Source organism: Mustela erminea, chromosome 18 (assembly GCF_009829155.1).
Source record: "Mustela erminea isolate mMusErm1 chromosome 18, mMusErm1.Pri, whole genome shotgun sequence".
In the NCBI taxonomy this organism is placed as follows: Eukaryota; Metazoa; Chordata; class Mammalia; order Carnivora; family Mustelidae; genus Mustela; species Mustela erminea.
Genome location: NC_045631.1, coordinates 3,283,076 through 3,300,624, shown reverse-complemented (window position 1 = coordinate 3,300,624; position 17,549 = coordinate 3,283,076). Strand labels below are relative to the sequence as shown.

At 50.4% G+C, this 17,549-nt stretch overlaps 1 protein-coding gene across 11 annotated transcripts in view; it reads left to right on the top strand.

Annotated features, from left to right (window-relative positions):
* The window catches only part of PIK3R6 (phosphoinositide-3-kinase regulatory subunit 6), a 49,038-nt gene that overhangs the window by 11,866 nt on the left and 19,623 nt on the right, over nt 1–17,549 (top strand). For all 11 annotated transcript variants that reach the window (XR_004280576.1, XR_004280577.1, XM_032321284.1 and 8 more), the window contains 7 exons: nt 2,872–2,973; nt 10,714–10,797; nt 11,226–11,317; nt 12,007–12,075; nt 12,901–13,033; nt 13,350–13,419; nt 14,430–14,613. Coding sequence is in view for 9 of the 11 variants with exons in the window: in XM_032321281.1 (XP_032177172.1) it covers nt 2,872–2,973; nt 10,714–10,797; nt 11,226–11,317; nt 12,007–12,075; nt 12,901–13,033; nt 13,350–13,419; nt 14,430–14,613 (734 nt within the window). In the remaining 2 variants the exon portion in view is untranslated. The remainder of the gene's footprint in view (nt 1–2,871; nt 2,974–10,713; nt 10,798–11,225; nt 11,318–12,006; nt 12,076–12,900; nt 13,034–13,349; nt 13,420–14,429; nt 14,614–17,549) is intronic.

Below are 17,549 nucleotides of genomic sequence, written 5' to 3'. Positions count from 1 at the left end.
CATCCAGAATTTTTAGGTTTTTTTTGAGTGGGAGAGTTACAACAGAGTGTACTTACTCCATGTTAACTAGAGCCAGGACCTTCAGTGTCACATCTTGATGTTTAGTTGTTTATTGTTTTGTTTTGTTTTTTAAGATTTTGTTTATTTGAGAGAGAGAGAGAACATGAGAAGGTAAAAGGTCGAGGGAGAAGCAGACTCCCTGTAGAGCTGGGAGCCCATTGCGGGACTCGATCCCAGGGCTCCAGAATCATGACCTGAGCTGAAGGCAGTTGTTTAACCAACTGAGCCACCCAGGAGCCCTGATGTTTAGTTTTTACTGACTTTTTACAATACATCTGAGGAAATTTAGAAATAACATTTTTAAAAATTAATGTGTTAGAAATGTGTTAACTGTTTTGTTACCTAGTGTTTGAGATGAATACTTCTGAAAATCTTTTTAATTCAGTAAATGTAAATATATGTCATCATTTTTATGTCTGCTTAGTATTCCATTGCATGAGTAACTTTAATTTGCTTAATTGACCCTCTGCCATTGGGCCTTAAAGTTTCTTCTGTTTTTCTCCCTTTATAAACAATGTTTTGACGGATATTGTTGTATACTTTCCTTATGCACTTATCTAATTATTTCCTTAGGATAAATTCCTAAGAATGGAGTTGCTTGGACAAAAAGTATACACATTTTGAATTTTGATGTTTATTGCCCAACTACCCTCCAGGAAAGCTATACCAATTTCTGCTCTCACCAACTGAGTACAGAGAAAATTTTTTGTATCTTCGGCAACAGTTGTTTTATCTTTTCTAATAATTGCCAATGGTATATCACATTTTAACATTCCTTCCTATGATTGTCAATCATCTAGAATTATTCAGAATACATTATAATTTTAATTCATTCAATTTGATCAGTGATATTTTATACTTTTAATATTAATTTTTATTGTGGCAAAATATACATATCATAAAATTTTCCATTTTAGCCATTTATAGTATATGGATTTGGTGTCATTAAGTGCATTCACAACATTGTACAATCACCACAGTCCATTTTCAGAAATTTTTCATCATCTCTGTACCCACTGAATAATAATTCTCCTCTCCTCCTTCCCCACAAGCCCTGGTAACCTCTGTTACACTTTTCTCTCTCTGTGAATCTGCCTATTGTTAGTGCCTCATGTAAATAGAATCAAATATTTGTCCTTTTGGCCTGACGTATTTCACTTGCATGATGATTTCAAGGCTCATCTATGATGTAGCATGTGTCCAAAGTTTATTCCACTTTAAGGTTGAATAATTTTCCATCATATGGATATACCAGATTTTGTTTACCCATTCACCTGTTGATGGATGTTTGTAGTATTTCCAGTTTGGGGCTATTTTGAATAATGCTGCCATGAATGCTGATATGCAAGTATCTGCTAGAGTCCCTATTTTCACTTCTTTGGGGTATTTACCTAGGAGTGGAATTTCTGGATCCTGTGGCAAATCTGTGTTTAACTTTATGAGGAATCACTATACTCTTTTTCCACCACAGCTGCACCATCTTGAATTCCAACTAGCAACACACCAGGTCTAATGTTTCCATATCCTTGCCAACCCTTGCTGTCGCTTTCTTTTTTAAACAGCTGTCCTGGTGGGTGGGGAGTGATTCATCTATATTTTTAAACTATCTTTATTAGATTTTGCTATCAAGGCTAAGTTGGCTTTTTCAGAGAATCTCTCCTTCTTTATGCTTTGAATAGTTGAAATAGCTTAACATTTTTCATTGCTGGTTTGAGAGAACTTATCAGAGGAACCATCTGAGACATATATCAACTGTTTTTTTTTTAAAGAGATTTATTTATTTATTTTAGACCATGTGTACCAGTGGGGAAGAGGCAGAAGGAGAGAGACAATCTCAAGCAGGCTCCACACCAAGCACAGAGCCTAATGCAGGACTCCATGTCATAACCCTGAGATCATGACCTGAGCTAAAACCAGGAGTGGGACACTTAACCAACTGAGCCTCCTAGGTGCCCTGACATATATTACTTTTTAAGAGCTAATTCTTTGATGGCTCTCTTTGTTTCTTCATTGATCACTAACAAAAGCAGTTTTCCTAATTCAGTGGAGCCTTTTGTGTCATTTTTATTTCCCTAGAAAACCATGTGTGAGATACAGGTTCTTTTTTTTTTTTTTTTTGCTACAAATAAACATATTACATATCATATATGTACATATGTGGCATGCATTGTGTTATCTTTTCTAATCATTGTCAATGGCCTATCACATTTTAATGCTCATTTATATGATTTGTTTATATGATTATCAATAGGTTACAGTTACTCAGAGTACATTATATTTTATTCCATTGAGTATATATGACACTTACCATTCCTGATATTTTCTTATTTTTCTCTCTCTCTCTGAATTAGCTTTCTCAGGTGTATCTTTATTCATTTATTCTTGGATTTGGTCAGAGTTCCTCTGCTTTTCAGTTTTGGAGTTTGTTGCTCTGGGGAGCAGGCTTTGGGGGGGTTCCCCTGACTGGGGTCACGGTGGGGCAGCCAGGGGTCATGACATTTGAGAACCAGATAGTCTGAGTTCGGTGCTCATTCCTTTACTTGCCATCTCTTTGACCTTGAATCATTATTTAACCTCTCCGTGCTTCAATTTCCCCATCTGTAGAAGATAGTACCTACCTTATACAGTTAATATGAATATTAAAAATTCTATTGTTTTAAAATGTTTAGAAGAGTACCCAGCACACAGCCAGCACCATAGAAGAATTCCTCCAAAATGTTAGGAGTCTAAGTCCCCTAGGAGCCTCTCTGCTCCCACAAATACACTTTCTCTACCTTCCCACCACTTAGCTAACTGCTTCTTATTTTGCAGAACCACCTCTCTGCGGAAAAACAACCACTTTACTTTCCATTCTGCTGCCTGAGATGACCACATCCTTCTTACTCACACCCCAGCCTCCCATGGAGAGCTCAGGTCAGTATGACTGGGGGCAGCGGGGTCTCACAAGCCTGGTTTCGTCGTGGGGAAGGCCTCGCTTGCAGGTGAGAAGGCCCCCAGGGTTGGGAGGACCACCTTCACCTTCACCCAGACCCCAAGCTCAGCTGCCCAAATGCGAGAACATCTTGAGGAGTGGACAGCCACACACCTGTATGAGACCCAGCTGCTTGGATACTGGGGATAATGACAATGAGGGCCAAGCTCTATCACCACATGTTTGTATTTACTTAACAAAAACCTCTGTAGTGCTTATAATCTGTCAAGTAGTGATAAAAACACTTGACAAATAGTATCTCACTGAGTCTTCGTAAAGACCCCATGAGATAGATGTTATCATCGACCCCGTTTTGCAGAAGGAGAAAGTGAGACCCAGAGGGGAGAGGCACTGCTCCCAAGGCCACCTACAGATACCATATAGTCAAACCAGGGTTTGAACCTAGCAGTCTCAGTCCAGCGCTATGCCCTGAATGATTTCACTGAGGGCTGTCCTGTGCTTTCATCAGAAGGATCCGTGAGGTACAGTATCAATGTAATCTTGCTCGTTTCACTGAAGGGGAAATGGGGGCTCAAGTTAGGTAATTTGTGCAAGCCACACAGCTGGTAAGTGGCAGAACCACCATCAGAACCAAGGTCTAGCTCATTCCCAACCCCAGACTCTTCATGCCTTATCAACCTGGGACACAAGGAGAGATGACCCTTCCCTCGAGATGCGTATCACCAACGGTCACCCAGGAAATCCCACAGCACTCCTCGTGAGACGTAGACTCTGATGCCCTTAAAGACCCTGATCCAGGGAAGGGGAGGGCATGTCCAAGGCAGGTGCAGCTACTGGGTTGTTACCATCCCTCAGACATGTGTCCTTTACACACTCACACACACACACACACACACTACTGCATAGACATAGACATACGACAGGTGACCCCCTCCCACATCAGATGGGCAGAAGGAAACATCCCAAAATTCTGATGCTTGCCCTGGGAGCTCTGAAGGGGGGGGGTGTTTCATGATCAGAACTGCAGTTCTATGGGCTGTGTTCCCAAATTACAAATGTTTATAACCTTCTCCACCTTCTTAGAGCCCTAAACGGTTCTGTCATTCTAGAGTCAAGAAGAGGGGCACCTGAAAAATTATTTTTTTTAAAGGATACAAAAGAGCAGTGTGGCACAGGCACCAAAGCTGTAGTTATTTTGCCATCCCTGCAAATCTGAGCTTTTGTTCCACATGAGGGCAAGGGTGATCGGGCATGGGATGGAAGAAAACTGTGAGCAACATTACTCTGGTTGATGGTGTGTCTGGGTGCTGAGCCCAGATTTCAGTGACCAGCTGAGAGGCTGAGACCAGGGGATTCCCAGACGAGTCCTTGGCCCTGGTTGGAAGGGCAGTCCGTGAGGTCCAGATGGTCAATATGTCAAGGTCAGAGAAAGTTCACCCTCTGAAAACCAGGGAACCAATGTACCCAGTGACATCCATCTCTACAGAGCTCGGGAGTCCCAAGTCTGAGTCAGAACACAAACACAAACCAACCGTGTTCCTCTCAGTTGTTTTATGGCTCAGCTGACATGAGGAAATGGGCCCTGGGGTTAGTGATTTTATAGTGATTTGAGAAGAGAATGGTCCAGAAAGTGTTTGTTGGTATTTGCCATTTCCATCCCAGGGAGAGGAGCTGACTCGGATGGCTGATATCCGGAGAGCAGAAAAGGGCAATACTTTCCAGTACTCCAGTTTGAGGGGAGCATCCCTTGGAAATTACAACCTCTTTGGTAGTAATTTTGTGGGTACCAAGTGACCCGAGTGTCCCTATAACCCTTGCATCTGGATGGACACATCTACCCCTGCCCCAGTTCCACTCGTTGGCTAAAGAAGGCTGAGGAAAGGGCGCCTGGGTGGCTCAGTGGGTTAAAGCCTCTGCCTTCGGCTCAGGTCATGATCTCAGGGTCCTGGGATTGAGGCCCACATCGGGCTCTCTGCTCAGCAGGGAGCCTGCTTCCTCCTCTCTCTGCCTGCCTCTCTGCCTACTTGTGATCTCTGTCTGTCAAGTAAATAATAAAAATCTTTAAAAAAAAAAAAGAAAAAAAAAGAAGGCTGAGGAAATACTTAGTTTGATTGTTGCACCAGCCTTCTCCATCCCGATGCCTTGGGCCTCTGTGGGTATGTTAGGAAGGGTGTCCTACTGTACAACCATGTGCAGAATGATTTGTCTTGGGGAATTTGCTCACATTATTATGAAGGCTGACAAGCCCCAAGGCCTGCAGTTGGCAAGCTAGAGACCCAGGAGAGCCTATGGTATAGTTCCAGTCCAAAGGCAAGGAAAAAACCAATGTCCTAGCTGGAAGGCAGTCTAGCAGGAAGAATTCCTTATTACTTGGAGGCGGGACAGGTGTCAGCCTTTTGTTCTGTGCAGGCCTTCTACTGATTAGATGAGGCCCACCCACATTAGGGAGAACAGTCTGTCAACTCAGTCTAGTGATTTAAAAAATTCATTCAAAAACACCCTCCCAGAGATACCCAGAAGAATGTTTGACCAAATATTTGGGTGTCCTGTGGCCCAGTCGAGGTGACACATAAAAAACCGTGACAAGTAGGTATGGGGTGACTTCAAGACAACAAAGACAGGTCTGCTTAGAAAAATCTTAGATTTTATTCATGTCATGGCTGGACCCCAAGAGAGTTAGAGCCATGGTGTCTGCTGCCCAGTTCCCAGGGTCACGTTTCTGAAGAAATGTATACGTCTTGCAAAACAAGTGAAATACAGCAATAATAAAAGTGAAACTTCCTCCCGTTATGTTTTTTGAATCTCCTCCTGTCACCATGAAGCCAGGAAGGAGCCATTCTGACCCTGTGACCTTCATCCTTTATGCTGGGATAATCGGCCTCTGTGAACTCTGAGCATCTTGGCACCTGACTCCTTCCTTGACTAACAGCTCAATTGTCCAGAGCTCTCAGCTTAAGAGCTAAGACAGTAATTCCTACCCTAACTATCCGTTCGAGTGTCCTGGGGAGCTATTAAAAAAGAAATTATTAGTCCCTACTCTCAGAGATCTGATTTAAGCTAGTTTCCACAGAACAAAAGGCTGTATGTTAGTGTTTTTTTAAAGCTCTCCGGGTGGTTCTTCTGTGCAGCCAAGGTTGGGAAGGAGGGAAAAGGCAAACATCCTACAAGGACGTTTGGGAGAGATCTGATTCTGTCTGGGACCACAGGGCAACACAGAGCCGGAATGGCCATGTGCTGCTATCGCTTCAAATGGCCTGAAGTTGAAGACTGGACCTTGAACTGCCTTTAGAGCTGCAACTCTTTATCCAGGCACCTTTATCTGGGGCATTGGCTTTTGGTATTCGAAGCCCAGATACACATAGATAGACATAATGTTGTTCTCCCTTTTCCGGGTAAGCAGGTGACTATAAGGGGACATATAAGAGTGGGGCTTTAGAGGAAGAGCATCCGCCAAAGGGACAGCTCTCTTCCAACAGCTCTGTGCCCTCGCACAGATGCCAGCCTCATTTGTCCAGCTGTCAAATGGGACGAGAGCCTCTGAGGTCCTTCTGGGCCTGACCTCTGTGTTCCGAGAGACAATACGGCACAAGACAAAGAGCTCTTGACTTGGAATCTACAAAGCAGAGCAGGGAGAACTGTATTGCCCTACTGAGCTCCCAGGGCTCTGTTCAGAAGCCAGTGAGATGAGATTCCAGAAAATTATCTGCGCGTCCGAGGGTCTGTCAGAAAGGCTAGCTGGTATACCCATGAGCCCAATGTTGGTGGGTTAGCACAACCAATGCTTACATCTCACATCACCATCCAGGCCAGGCTCCAGTCCTTCAGGGATGAGACTCCTTCCCTCTCGTGGCACCATCTCCTCCAACACGTCTTCCAAAGTCGCCAAGGAATAGGAAGAGAGAGGTGGAGGATAATACAGAGGATTTTTTTTTAAGTCTTATGTATTTATTTGAGAGAGTGAGAGAGAGTGAGCACAAGCAAGGGGAGCTGCAGAGGGAGACGGGGAAGCAGACTCCCCGCTGAGCAGGAAGCCCGAGGTGGGGCTCAATCCCTAGACCCTGGGATCATGACCCGAGCTGGAGGCAGATCCTTAACCCATGGAGCCACCCAGGCGCCCCAGTGCAGAGGATTTTATGTCATACCTTGTGTCCACTACATTCCACTGGACAGGATGGCGTCCATCTAGCTGCAGGGGATTCTGGGAAATGTAGTCTTCCTGGCGACCCAGAACAAACATGAACTCGGTTTTGATGAACACCTCACATTGTCTTACCACACCTCCGTAAGACTCTCTGAGTGTACGCCTTTTACGTGCAATTTAAATGTTAGATATTAATAGTAACATGATGCCTAATAGTAATATCCCACATTCCTGGATGGAGGGGAAGGTAATAATTATGAATGGCCTTTATTATTGGCTGTTCTGAGTCAAGAGTAATGTTAGACATGCATGTCATATACAAATAACCCTGAGCTGCTTGAGGCACAAGAAATATCCTGTTTCTTTCATTTGCTTAATCAGATCAAATCCAGCTTCAAGCTCTCATTTTCCAAGGTCAGTACAAATTCCAGGGTCATTTGCCTGGGCTGCCTCCCCCCTGTTTGTGATCTCGTAAGCCCAGGGGTTACAAAGTCTTCATGATGGGAAGAGGCTGTGTCTTCAATTCACTGTAGCTGCCACACCCCTGTCCCCAAACAGGTTGGCCAGGTATGCACGGTCCATAGGGAGAGAGAGGGTTCCTTTGGAGACATTCTTATGCGCTGGCAAAGGTAACCCAGGAGACCACAGCTATGGCCCTCCAGCGCAGAGTATAGTGCTCACCTGCCTCCGTCTGAGCTCTCTGCCACCCCCCTAGGCTGTGTCCCAGCCAGCTCCATTCTTTCTCATTCCCTGGGTCCCCATAAACGTGTGCTCTCACAGCCTCCCACCTCGGGTTGCCACTGTCCTCAGTAGCTACAAGCAGCAGCCTTCATGCCTATCCTTTGAGACAATCCAGCTTGGTTGTCTCCGTCCCAGAGCCAGGGGTCTCAAACTCAAGGGGCCAGGTACAGGGTGTCGATGAGCCAGACAAGGAGAGGGGGCCGCTATGAAGAATTGGGGTAGCTGGGCCCCGTCTCAAGGGGGCAGCCCCTTCCCGGCCCCGTCGGTTGCCACATGTGCGAAGAATGCATGCCTGGTGTCAACAGACTTTCCAGGGATGCCAGAAACCCAAACTTTCATGCAAAATCTCCTGATTTGTACATGTTGGCAGCTGATGTTATTTTATTTTTTTTCCAAGACACTCTACAAGCCCAAACAAAACACGTCTGCAGGCCAGATGTGGACCAAAGCCTGAGCGCTTGTTCCGGCCGCCCAGACTTTCGAAAACATACTTTATGTGAGGCTGTCTCCTGGGGCTATTGGCAACTTCTCTATTTTTCTCTGAAACATAAAAGCTTGACTCCCTGTGCAAGGCAGGGGAACCCAGGGCTCAGAAGACAAAGGCTTGGCTGCCCTTCTAGTGAGGGGCAGGGAGGAGATGATGGCTATCATAGTTTGAAGTCTGTGCTGTCCATGGAGAGGCAGCTGGGGATGGAGGGAGGCAGAAGGAAGGAAGGAAGGGAGGCAGAAGGAAAGAAGAAAGTAGACATAACAATGTCTTAAAAACTCTGCCTGCATTAACTCATTAAATCTTCGTGTAAGGTTGGGGCGCCTGGGTGGCTCAGTGGGTTAAAGCCTCTGCCTTAGGCTCAGGTCATGATCCCAAGGTCCTGGGATTGAGCCCTGCATCGGGCTCTCTGCTCAGTGGGGAGCCTGCTTCCCCCCACCCTCTCTGCCTGCCTCTCTGCCTACTTGTGATCTCTCTATGTCAAAATAAATAAAATAAAAAATAAATAAATCTCCATGTAAGGCGGACACAGGTAGGTAAAAAGGCAGCTTGTGACCAGCCTTCATGCCAGGCTTCATGATTTCCTTGCCAGGGGGGCGGGGGGCACGGAAGGGTGGGGGGTGATGCATGGCCCAGCAGTGTGGCCGGGGGAGAAACTTGAGCTGTGAGAGCCTCCCACTCTCTGCCTCTGGGAGACTCAGAAACAGACTTTGATGAGGTCCAAGGGGACCAAGTGAGCGGCAGGAGAAAGGTGGGGGGTTTTCGAGAAGCAGGGGAGCCCTGGCCAGCTTAGCCGAGTACACGCCAGAACCCCAGAGGGGTCGGTCTCTGAGCACCAGCGCCTTGGCTGAACACATTCTACCTGCTAATTCTTTAAAACATGTGATCTCTATCTGCATCCTTCCAAAGGAGTGTGAGACAATTATGATACAGTTTCGTAGAACATAAAGCAAGAGCCCCAAAGAGGAGCAGAGAGGAGACGTCCCTGTCCCTGGAGATGAGCTGGTTTTTGAGGCTGGGCCCCCACTTTGTCAGTTTCCTGACAACCTAACAAAAGAGGAACCCCTGAGGCGTGTGGTTGGTGTTCTCTGACAACCAAAGGCACACTTGCTCGTGAAGGAAGACAGACGCTTGGTGAGAGCCAGTCAGAAAGAGGAATTTATGGTGCGGGAAGTGTCTCTCATGCTTCCTGTTTTTAGTCTGGAGTCTCCGAGAAGCAGGCCTCACGATGGGGTGGCCACGCAGGGATTGAGGTGGGGACACAGCCCAGGGGCAGGCTACGGAGAGGGCGCTGACAGGTGTCCAGCTCTGAGGGAAGGAGAAAGAGTTGAGGTGCTCGTGGAAATGCATTCGACCCAGCTGTGGCCAAGAAAGGCTCAGCAGTGTGGTTGGGGAGCCCTGAGCCCAAGTCAGGTGCCTCAAGGGTGCAAGTCTTGGAGGAGGAGTGTCACAGTGGCCAGGAGTGTGGCCCCGCACCAGGTGATGGGCTGCAGGTGCCCAGCCCCAAGCGCCCCCGCCCACCCTGGCCAGCTAACCTCTTCCTGCAGTGGGGGATGGGCCATGCTTCCTGGATGTCAGTGGCTCATTCTTGTACCACACTCACGCTTTGGCATGCCACTGGACCACAGCTGAAGAAAGAACGATCTCGTGACACTGGTTCCAGTGGCAAAGGAAACTTCATTCAAGACAAACACACCACGGGACAGAGATGGGGCTCGACCCCAGATCACACAAAGACACCGGGGGAGTTACAAGCCCATGGACTGCAAGAGGGTGGGGCAGGTGGGAAATCAGTCCGAGGAGACTTGGGGCATCTAGATTTGGCTAACGGTGTTTTGCTCAAGCTGGGCCAGGCCAGCGGGATAGGGGAGGGACAGAACCGGGCCAGGGCTGGGGTCTGGAGGGGAAGTTGGCTTAGCAAAGCCTGAGTTCAGTTTGATGAGGGGACAGTCTGTCCTTTCCTGTCCCATCCTTGATCTGACATGAAATTGACTTGAAATTTAGAAACACATATTTTTTTGAACGCATAAAGATAAGTGCCTAATTATTCAGGTTTTAGGACAGCATGTGTATCCCTAAAACAGCCCTGTGAGCCACCAGTGGAATACCCACGGTGCTTTGGGGAACGTGGGTTTTACAGAGAACAGGGAGGTGCTGATGGAAAGGCTTATTGGAGAGCCGTGTGCTGGCTGCCTGCTCTAAGTTGATCACTTTGGGGCACCTCTTGGGGCTTAAAGAAGGGGTGAAAGATGGTCTCAGGGAAAGCAGACATGGGGGCGAGGGTGAGGCCGGGGTCGCTGAGCTCCAAAGCTCCTGGCCGCAGTGCTCCCCCCACCCACCCCTGCTGCCCAGATGTGGAGCTGGACCTCCAGCGGAGCGTGCAAGCCGTTCTCCGGGAACTCAGCCCCCAGGCCCCAGCCCTGCAGAGCAACCAAGGTAAGAGCCAGCAGGCAGCCTCTGTCCCACTCCTTCTCAGCCACCTCCCCAGCTCCCCATGTGAGCAAAATTCCTCTTGACCCTCTGGACCTGCACGACCTCCAGACACGTGGCCCCAGGTGCTGAGGTCTAAACATCGCCAGCCCATAGGCCACGTGCACACTCTGGCCCACTCATGTCCCACATCCCTGCCTTTCCACCCCAAGAATGCACTGTCCTTGACAGGCAGTGGAGCAGAAATCCTCCACATGTGACAAGCCCTCCCCACTATGTCGCCAGAGCCAGGCGCCCAGCTGAGGGGTCAGTTCTGTAGCTAGTCACAGTCACAGCATGGGGCTCCAAGGGCTCCGGTTCCAGCTCAGGGGGATCCACTCTAAGAGCCCCCATGCCCCGCCTGCATGTGCTGGGGTCCCCTCTGTCCTGGCCAGGCATGTGGAGATGGTCCCTGCACAAGAAGGTCGAGAGAGATCCGGGGAAAAGTCCGGTGCTGGTCCGTATTCTGCTCAGAGAGCTGGAAAAGGTGGGTTCTTGGGCTTCGGAGAGGTGGGTGGGGGGTGGGGAGGAGGGAGAGAGGTCAAGCCAGGTGGGGCCTCAGTCCCATCACTGCGGCATCCACCCTCCCCCCAACTCTGGTCCTTTGTGGACCTCCTGCGTGATTTTCAGCAGCTCTGTCTCCCTCCTCTACTTCTTGAAGGGCAGACTTCCACGGTTTCACGTGACTTAGCGTATTTCAGAAAGAAGTTCTGTACCATGGCCACACATGGAAAATCCCCACTTGTGGGAACAGGAAACACGGATAAACATAAATGGATACCTATTAAAAATGTTTCAAAATTGTTCTTGTACCTCCCCAAAAGGATCCCCTCCCCCATGCTCTGTGTCGTATCCATTTGGGAGATGCTGCTCTCAGGGCACCTCCACGGTCGGGGGACTGGCCTACTGCTTGGCACCAGCTCCTACCCCGAGTGGATGCCGCCCACCCCCCAGGCTCTCCCAGCCCTCTCCACCCCCATGCTCCCTCCCCACCCCATCCCTTCCTTGCTGGGGCAGGCCGTGCTCTTTTCCCTCCCCTTGGCGTGGTGGGATGCTTGCCTTCTACCCCATCTCCTGGCCACACCTACCCCCACCCAACCTGAGCCCTGCTAGGAGGTGGTGAGCCCCCCCTCGAGCCCCAGCCCAGTAAATGCCCCGCGGTCTCCTGTTTTCTAGGCAGAAAGTGAAGACCTCCGGCATGTCATCATTCCCTTGCTGCATACTCTGCTGTACGTGCTCACTAAGGTGAGCTAGAGCGGAGGGTGGGGGCATCGTGGAACCCCATGAGCACCAGGGCCAGACACTGTCTTCTCCCGCAGAGGATGCCTGTCTCTGCGTGGGCGGGCCTAGAACTCTTGGACTGCCTGCCCTAAACTGGCTTCTCCACTCCAGCTGTGCCCTCACCCTAATACACAGAGGGGTGTCCTGGGGCAGAAGTGGGGGAAGTGGGGGAGGCGGTGTGTAGAATGCATGAGAGCCTTGAATGTCAGAAGGAGGTCCTCGGGATTGCTCCTCTGTGCGCTGGGGGCATCGCTGACCCTGCACAGAGGAGAGACAAGCCGTGGAGAAAACGTCTTGAGAACGGGAACCAGGAGCTCTGTATAGTGCAGGGGGTGGGAGTGGGCAGCGAGGGGGATGAGGGGCGTGACGAGCAGTTCAGGGGCTGCTGGAATCCAGGGGCAGGATGGGGCTGGGCTCCAGCAGGGCAGGAGCCTGGGGGGTGGGTGGAGAAGGGGAGCCCCCGGGCACTGCGCTGTGAGCATCGTGCCTGCGGGACAACCAAGCTTGGAGCCCGGAGCTCTGCAGGAATGAGGAAAAGGGCGCTGAGGGGGGTGGATTTGCTAGCAGAACAGGAGGAGATGGGTTCCCGCCACAGTGAATTAGAGCAGGGTGTCGGGAGGTGTGTCACGGGTGCTGGGAGAAGACACTGGGGATGTACGTTTGGGAGAGAGGTATGAGCCCAGCTCTGGCTGTCAGACCCGTCCTTCCTCCTCTCCATCCCACTCTCCTGCCCCGTTCAGAGCCTTCTGTCCTAGGGCTCCAGGCACCTGACTCCTCCCTCCTACCCAGGCCACCGGCATCACAGAAGAGCTCTACCGGAGAACCTACAACTTTTGCACTAGGTTGCTAACCCTGCCTGCCCCCTACTGCACAGTAGCCTTGGATTGTGCCATAAGGCTGAAAACAGAGACTGCTGTCCCAGGTAAGAGCTGTCCCCAGTAAGTGCTGTTCCAGGTAAAATCTGTCCCAGGTAAGAGCTGTCCCAGGTAAAACCCATCTCAGGTAAGAGCTGTCCCAGGTAAGCGCTGTCCCAGGTAAAAGCTGTCTCAAGTAAGAGCTGTCCCAGGTAAAGGTTACCCCAGGAAAGCACTGCCCCTGTTCAGACCCAGCAGTAGCGTGTCATGGTCTTGCTTTCTGTCTGAGGTCCCTGGAGCTCTGAAGTCCCAGCACCTCCTGTGGAAGTGAGGAAGGAGGGCCAGGGACCAGGGGCTTGCTGGCTGAGGTGGTCTGCTTTGCAGGGACGCTGTACCAAAGGCTGGTCATTGCCGAGCAGAACCTGACGAGTGAGCTGTACCCCTACCAGGAGAGGTGAGTGGCCCCAGGAAGGCTGTTACCTTCTGTGCCCTCTAGGTGTTGGGACTCCATGACTGCTCACTGAGGGGGACCGGGCGGGGTGGGGACGAACCCCAGCAGAGCTTCCCGTCCATGCCATGTGTCCAGCCGGGGGGTGTATTGTCAAGGGTGGACGGGGCCTGGCTTCTCTGGGGACTCCCCAGAAGCAGGGTAGGTCTTTCTTCTTGGGCTGGCTTCTGAGCCATCCTGCTCCCATGCAGAAGGTGACATGGACACTGAGCCACTCTGGAGTTCTGTTGTCCCACCCCATCCTTGGCGGTGATGCAGCATCAACCAGCCAGGCAGCCAGAGACAGCCCTGGGGTATTTACAGCTCAGGCCACAAGCACACTGTGGAATCTGGGGCACTGGTCTGTGTGTGCCCGGCCCTTTATACAAGATTGAGCAAATGTCTGCTTGTCGTGTTGGAAAGATGGGCTGATGGAGTGGGGGTGCCTTGCCTCCTGCCCTGCAGGTGCTACTACTGAACTAGCTCCAGAAGGGGCAGATTGGGGTGCAGGGAGCTGGAGGGACCCAGAGGAGCTGGCATCCAGGAAGGGGAGCAGGTGCAGGAGGCTAGTTTTTTGGGTATGATCAGGTGATGGGAGGAGATGGGGTGCACTCAGGGTCCAGAGTGCCTTTGGGCAGGAAGGATTTAGGGTCCGTCCTGGAGGGTGATGTCATCAGTGGGCCACGGAGCTAGGGGAGAGAGCTCCATTTCGGTTGGGGCTTACCTGGACATGAGACTAACCTAGTCCTCTCCCCCGCCACCACCCCAGCAGGGGGTAGCTGCTCCTGCCTGCTCTGATCTGCGCCAGTCCCCACCGCTCCCTATTGCCATCCCCCCACCTCAACTTTCAAACTCCAGGCTCCTGTGTTTGGAGAAACAAAACACCTGGGGGCTGCGAGGCTCTGACGGTGTCCTTCCCGGGGCTCTCCTCCTGGGGGGTCACCTTCACCGGCGCCCCCTGCCGTCTCTGCTCTCAGAGTGTTCCTCTTCGTGGATCCAGAGCTGGTATCTCCCTCCGTGTGCAGCGCCCTGCTGCTTGAGATCGAGGCGGCGCAGGTGCAGCAGACCCCAGAGGCCTGCATGCGGCATGTGGTCTCCCACGCCCTGCAGGCGGCGCTCGGGGACGCCTGCCACACCAGCACCCTGCAGAGCAAGCTGAAGGTAATGGCCCTGCCCCAGCCCTCCTGGGCTGCCGCCCACACCGGCACGCACTCCCACTTACCCTCCCGCTTCTCCTGTTTTCATACCACCTTCCCCTCAGTCAAAAAGGGGGATACTCACGGAGGAAGATCTTGGATGGGAGGAATGCACGTAAGTCAGAAGAGGGAACAAAAATCCCGCAGGCCTGTCCACCCGGACATACTAGCAGTAAACACTGCGGTCTGTTTCCTGAACCAAACTGGCAGCATTCATCCTCGTAGCTGCCGTGGAGTGAATGTCCGCTGTGTCCCGGGCACCGCGGTATGCGCTTCATGGGTATCCCATCTTAACATTGTGAAATGGGTAGAAGGATCCAAACGGGCCCAGAGAGATTGCTGACCTGCCCGTGGTCACACAGATACAAACTGGCTGAGTCAGGATTTGAACCCAGATCTCTGAGACATCAGACCTATGTTCTGCCGCTTCCCAGCCCCGCTCCCCCACCGCTCCTTTTTAATAAAAGGAGCTCCCAAACTCTGTATATGGTTTTTATATACCGCATGGGTGTGTGCCCTTACATAATGCCGATTTCCCCCATCCCACTGGAAATACACCGCATCAGAGTGTTTTCCCTGAAAAATATGTAGCCCTGATGGCTGCACCATATTCTCACCTCTGAGCGCGTTGTTAGTTATTTAACTTGCCCCCTGCTCCTGTCCAGGGCATTTCGTTCCTTTCTCACACTCACCCGCTTGCATCCTGATTTCTCTGCCTGACTCAGCCTGGGTGGTTGTGCACAGCCAAGGCTCCAGTAGGTTAGAGGTGCTCCGGCCATGGGCTGTAGCAGGTACAGGACATCTTTGAGGGGGACGGTGCCACCTGGGGCCGTGCGTCCCGCACCGTGGGGTCAGGGGAACAGGAACCGGGTGTTGCTTTGCAAAGGTGGGTGTCAGGGATTTCCAGAGCGATGTGCGGATGAGGCCAAGCAAGGGGCCTAGAGATCAGCTTTGGGGGCCAGATCTCGCCAGATCAGCAGTGGGACTGGAGAACAGACGCATCTCCTCAGCGTCAGATGTCCTTCTTGTCTTCAATCTCCTGAGCCCCAGAAGGAGTTTGCCCACAGCTGTTTCTGTAGGAATCAGAGTTGTCCTGAATTACCGTGAGGGACCAGACCTTTTTACTTCCTTCCCCATCTGCTAGTTATTGGGAGTGGACTGTCCTCGGGAGCGGGGTGTGAGCATGGAGGTGGCTTTCTTCAGCGGAGGCCGACTTTGGCAAGAGGTCAGCTCACCGCGGACAGCTGTCATCGCTCCCAGCAGCGGGACTCGGGTGTGTCTCAGTCCTGAAAGTGGGGGATCTGAGTAGTCACGTGCATTTATCACATCACACGGTGTCAGAGCCAGAGTCATTACAATGGCCCGTAAGACCCTCTGAGCAAGTGTCCTCGATTATATCCTCTGGCTGTCTTCCCTCAGTACCCCCACCACTGAAGGAGCTCGTCTCCTGGCTTAGAGGATGTGGGGTTCTAACAAGGACACAGGCAGGCCCACCTCCGTTCTGGGCTAGAGGTCTGCCAAGGAGGGTCGTGGCTTCCTGATTAAGGCAGAGCACGTCATTCTGACCATCTGGGACTCCAATAAATGTTTGCAGAACAAATAATACAATTAGAGGAATATATGAATCCGAGTTGGAAAAGCTCTCAGGGTCCATTTCATCTTGGTGCTTAATTTATAAATACATTAAATATTTACTGAGCAATCACGACATGCCAGGCTGTATTCCTTCTAGATGTTGGGATCCAGATAAAAATTCCTGTCCTCTGGGAGTTTATATTGTAGTGTATCTCTTTCCTTTTCTGTGTGTGTGATAATAAATAAAATGTACAGTATGATAAACAACAGCAAAAGGGGGAAATGTGCAAAGAAGGATGTGAAATTGGGAGGAGGGGCTGAAATTTTAGATCGTGTGATCAGGGAAGTCTCCTTGTCAGGTGGCTTTTGAGTCAAGTCCTAAAGGAAGTGAAAGAGCAAGCCATGTGGATATCGGAGAGAACGTGCAAGCATAGGGAACAGCAAGTGCAAAGGCCCTGGGGTGTAAGCATGTCTGGTGCATTTGAGGAACAATAAGGAGACCTGTGTAGCCAAAGCAGAGTGGAAGAGAGGGAGAGTATAGAAGATGGAATCAGAGAGCAAATGAGCTGGTAGAACAAATGCCGTGTATACTAAAGGAAGCAGGAAGCAGCCATGCTTGAGAACATGGAATGCACAGAGAGAGGCTTCCAAAACCTGGTTCCGTTAATTTCCATTAAGGAGAAGGGCTCAGCTTGGTGCTATACCCCTGACTTCTTTAACACTAACTTCCCCCTTTTAAAGAGAGAAGGCAGCAGGGGTGCCTGGGTGGTGCAGTTGGTTAAGACCCAGCTCTTGGTTTGGTTAACGTCTGACACTTGGTTTTAGCTCGAGTCGCGAGCTCAGGGTTGTGAGATTGAACCCCACAATGCCCTGAAGTGAGCCCCTGGTGGGAGCCCCACGTCTGCTTATGGTTTTCACCCCCTCTCCCCAGTACTCATGCATGAACTCTCGCTCTAAAATGAATAATGAATCTTTTAGAAGGAGAGAGAAAGAAGGCAAGCTCCAAGCTCTAAAGCTTGGCAGTCCTCAGTACCTGGCTAGAATTTAATAATAGTGCCTTGTGATTGTTAATATTCATCTTAGTTATAGCAGGATACCCTGAGGCACTAGCCTTTTTATACAGGTAGAGCAGCAACATAAATTGTCCCTCTGAAGTCATTTTGAACCAAAAAGAAGAAGACAAATGGCAAGTAAATATCAGCACGGTATGTCAGGATAGCGCAGGAATGACAGAAGTCCAGGGAATAATCAGCAACTGTTTTCTTGAGCAACTACTCTGTGGTTGAAGATGTTCTAGGGGCCCTGGGTGCAGCTCTGACCAAAGGT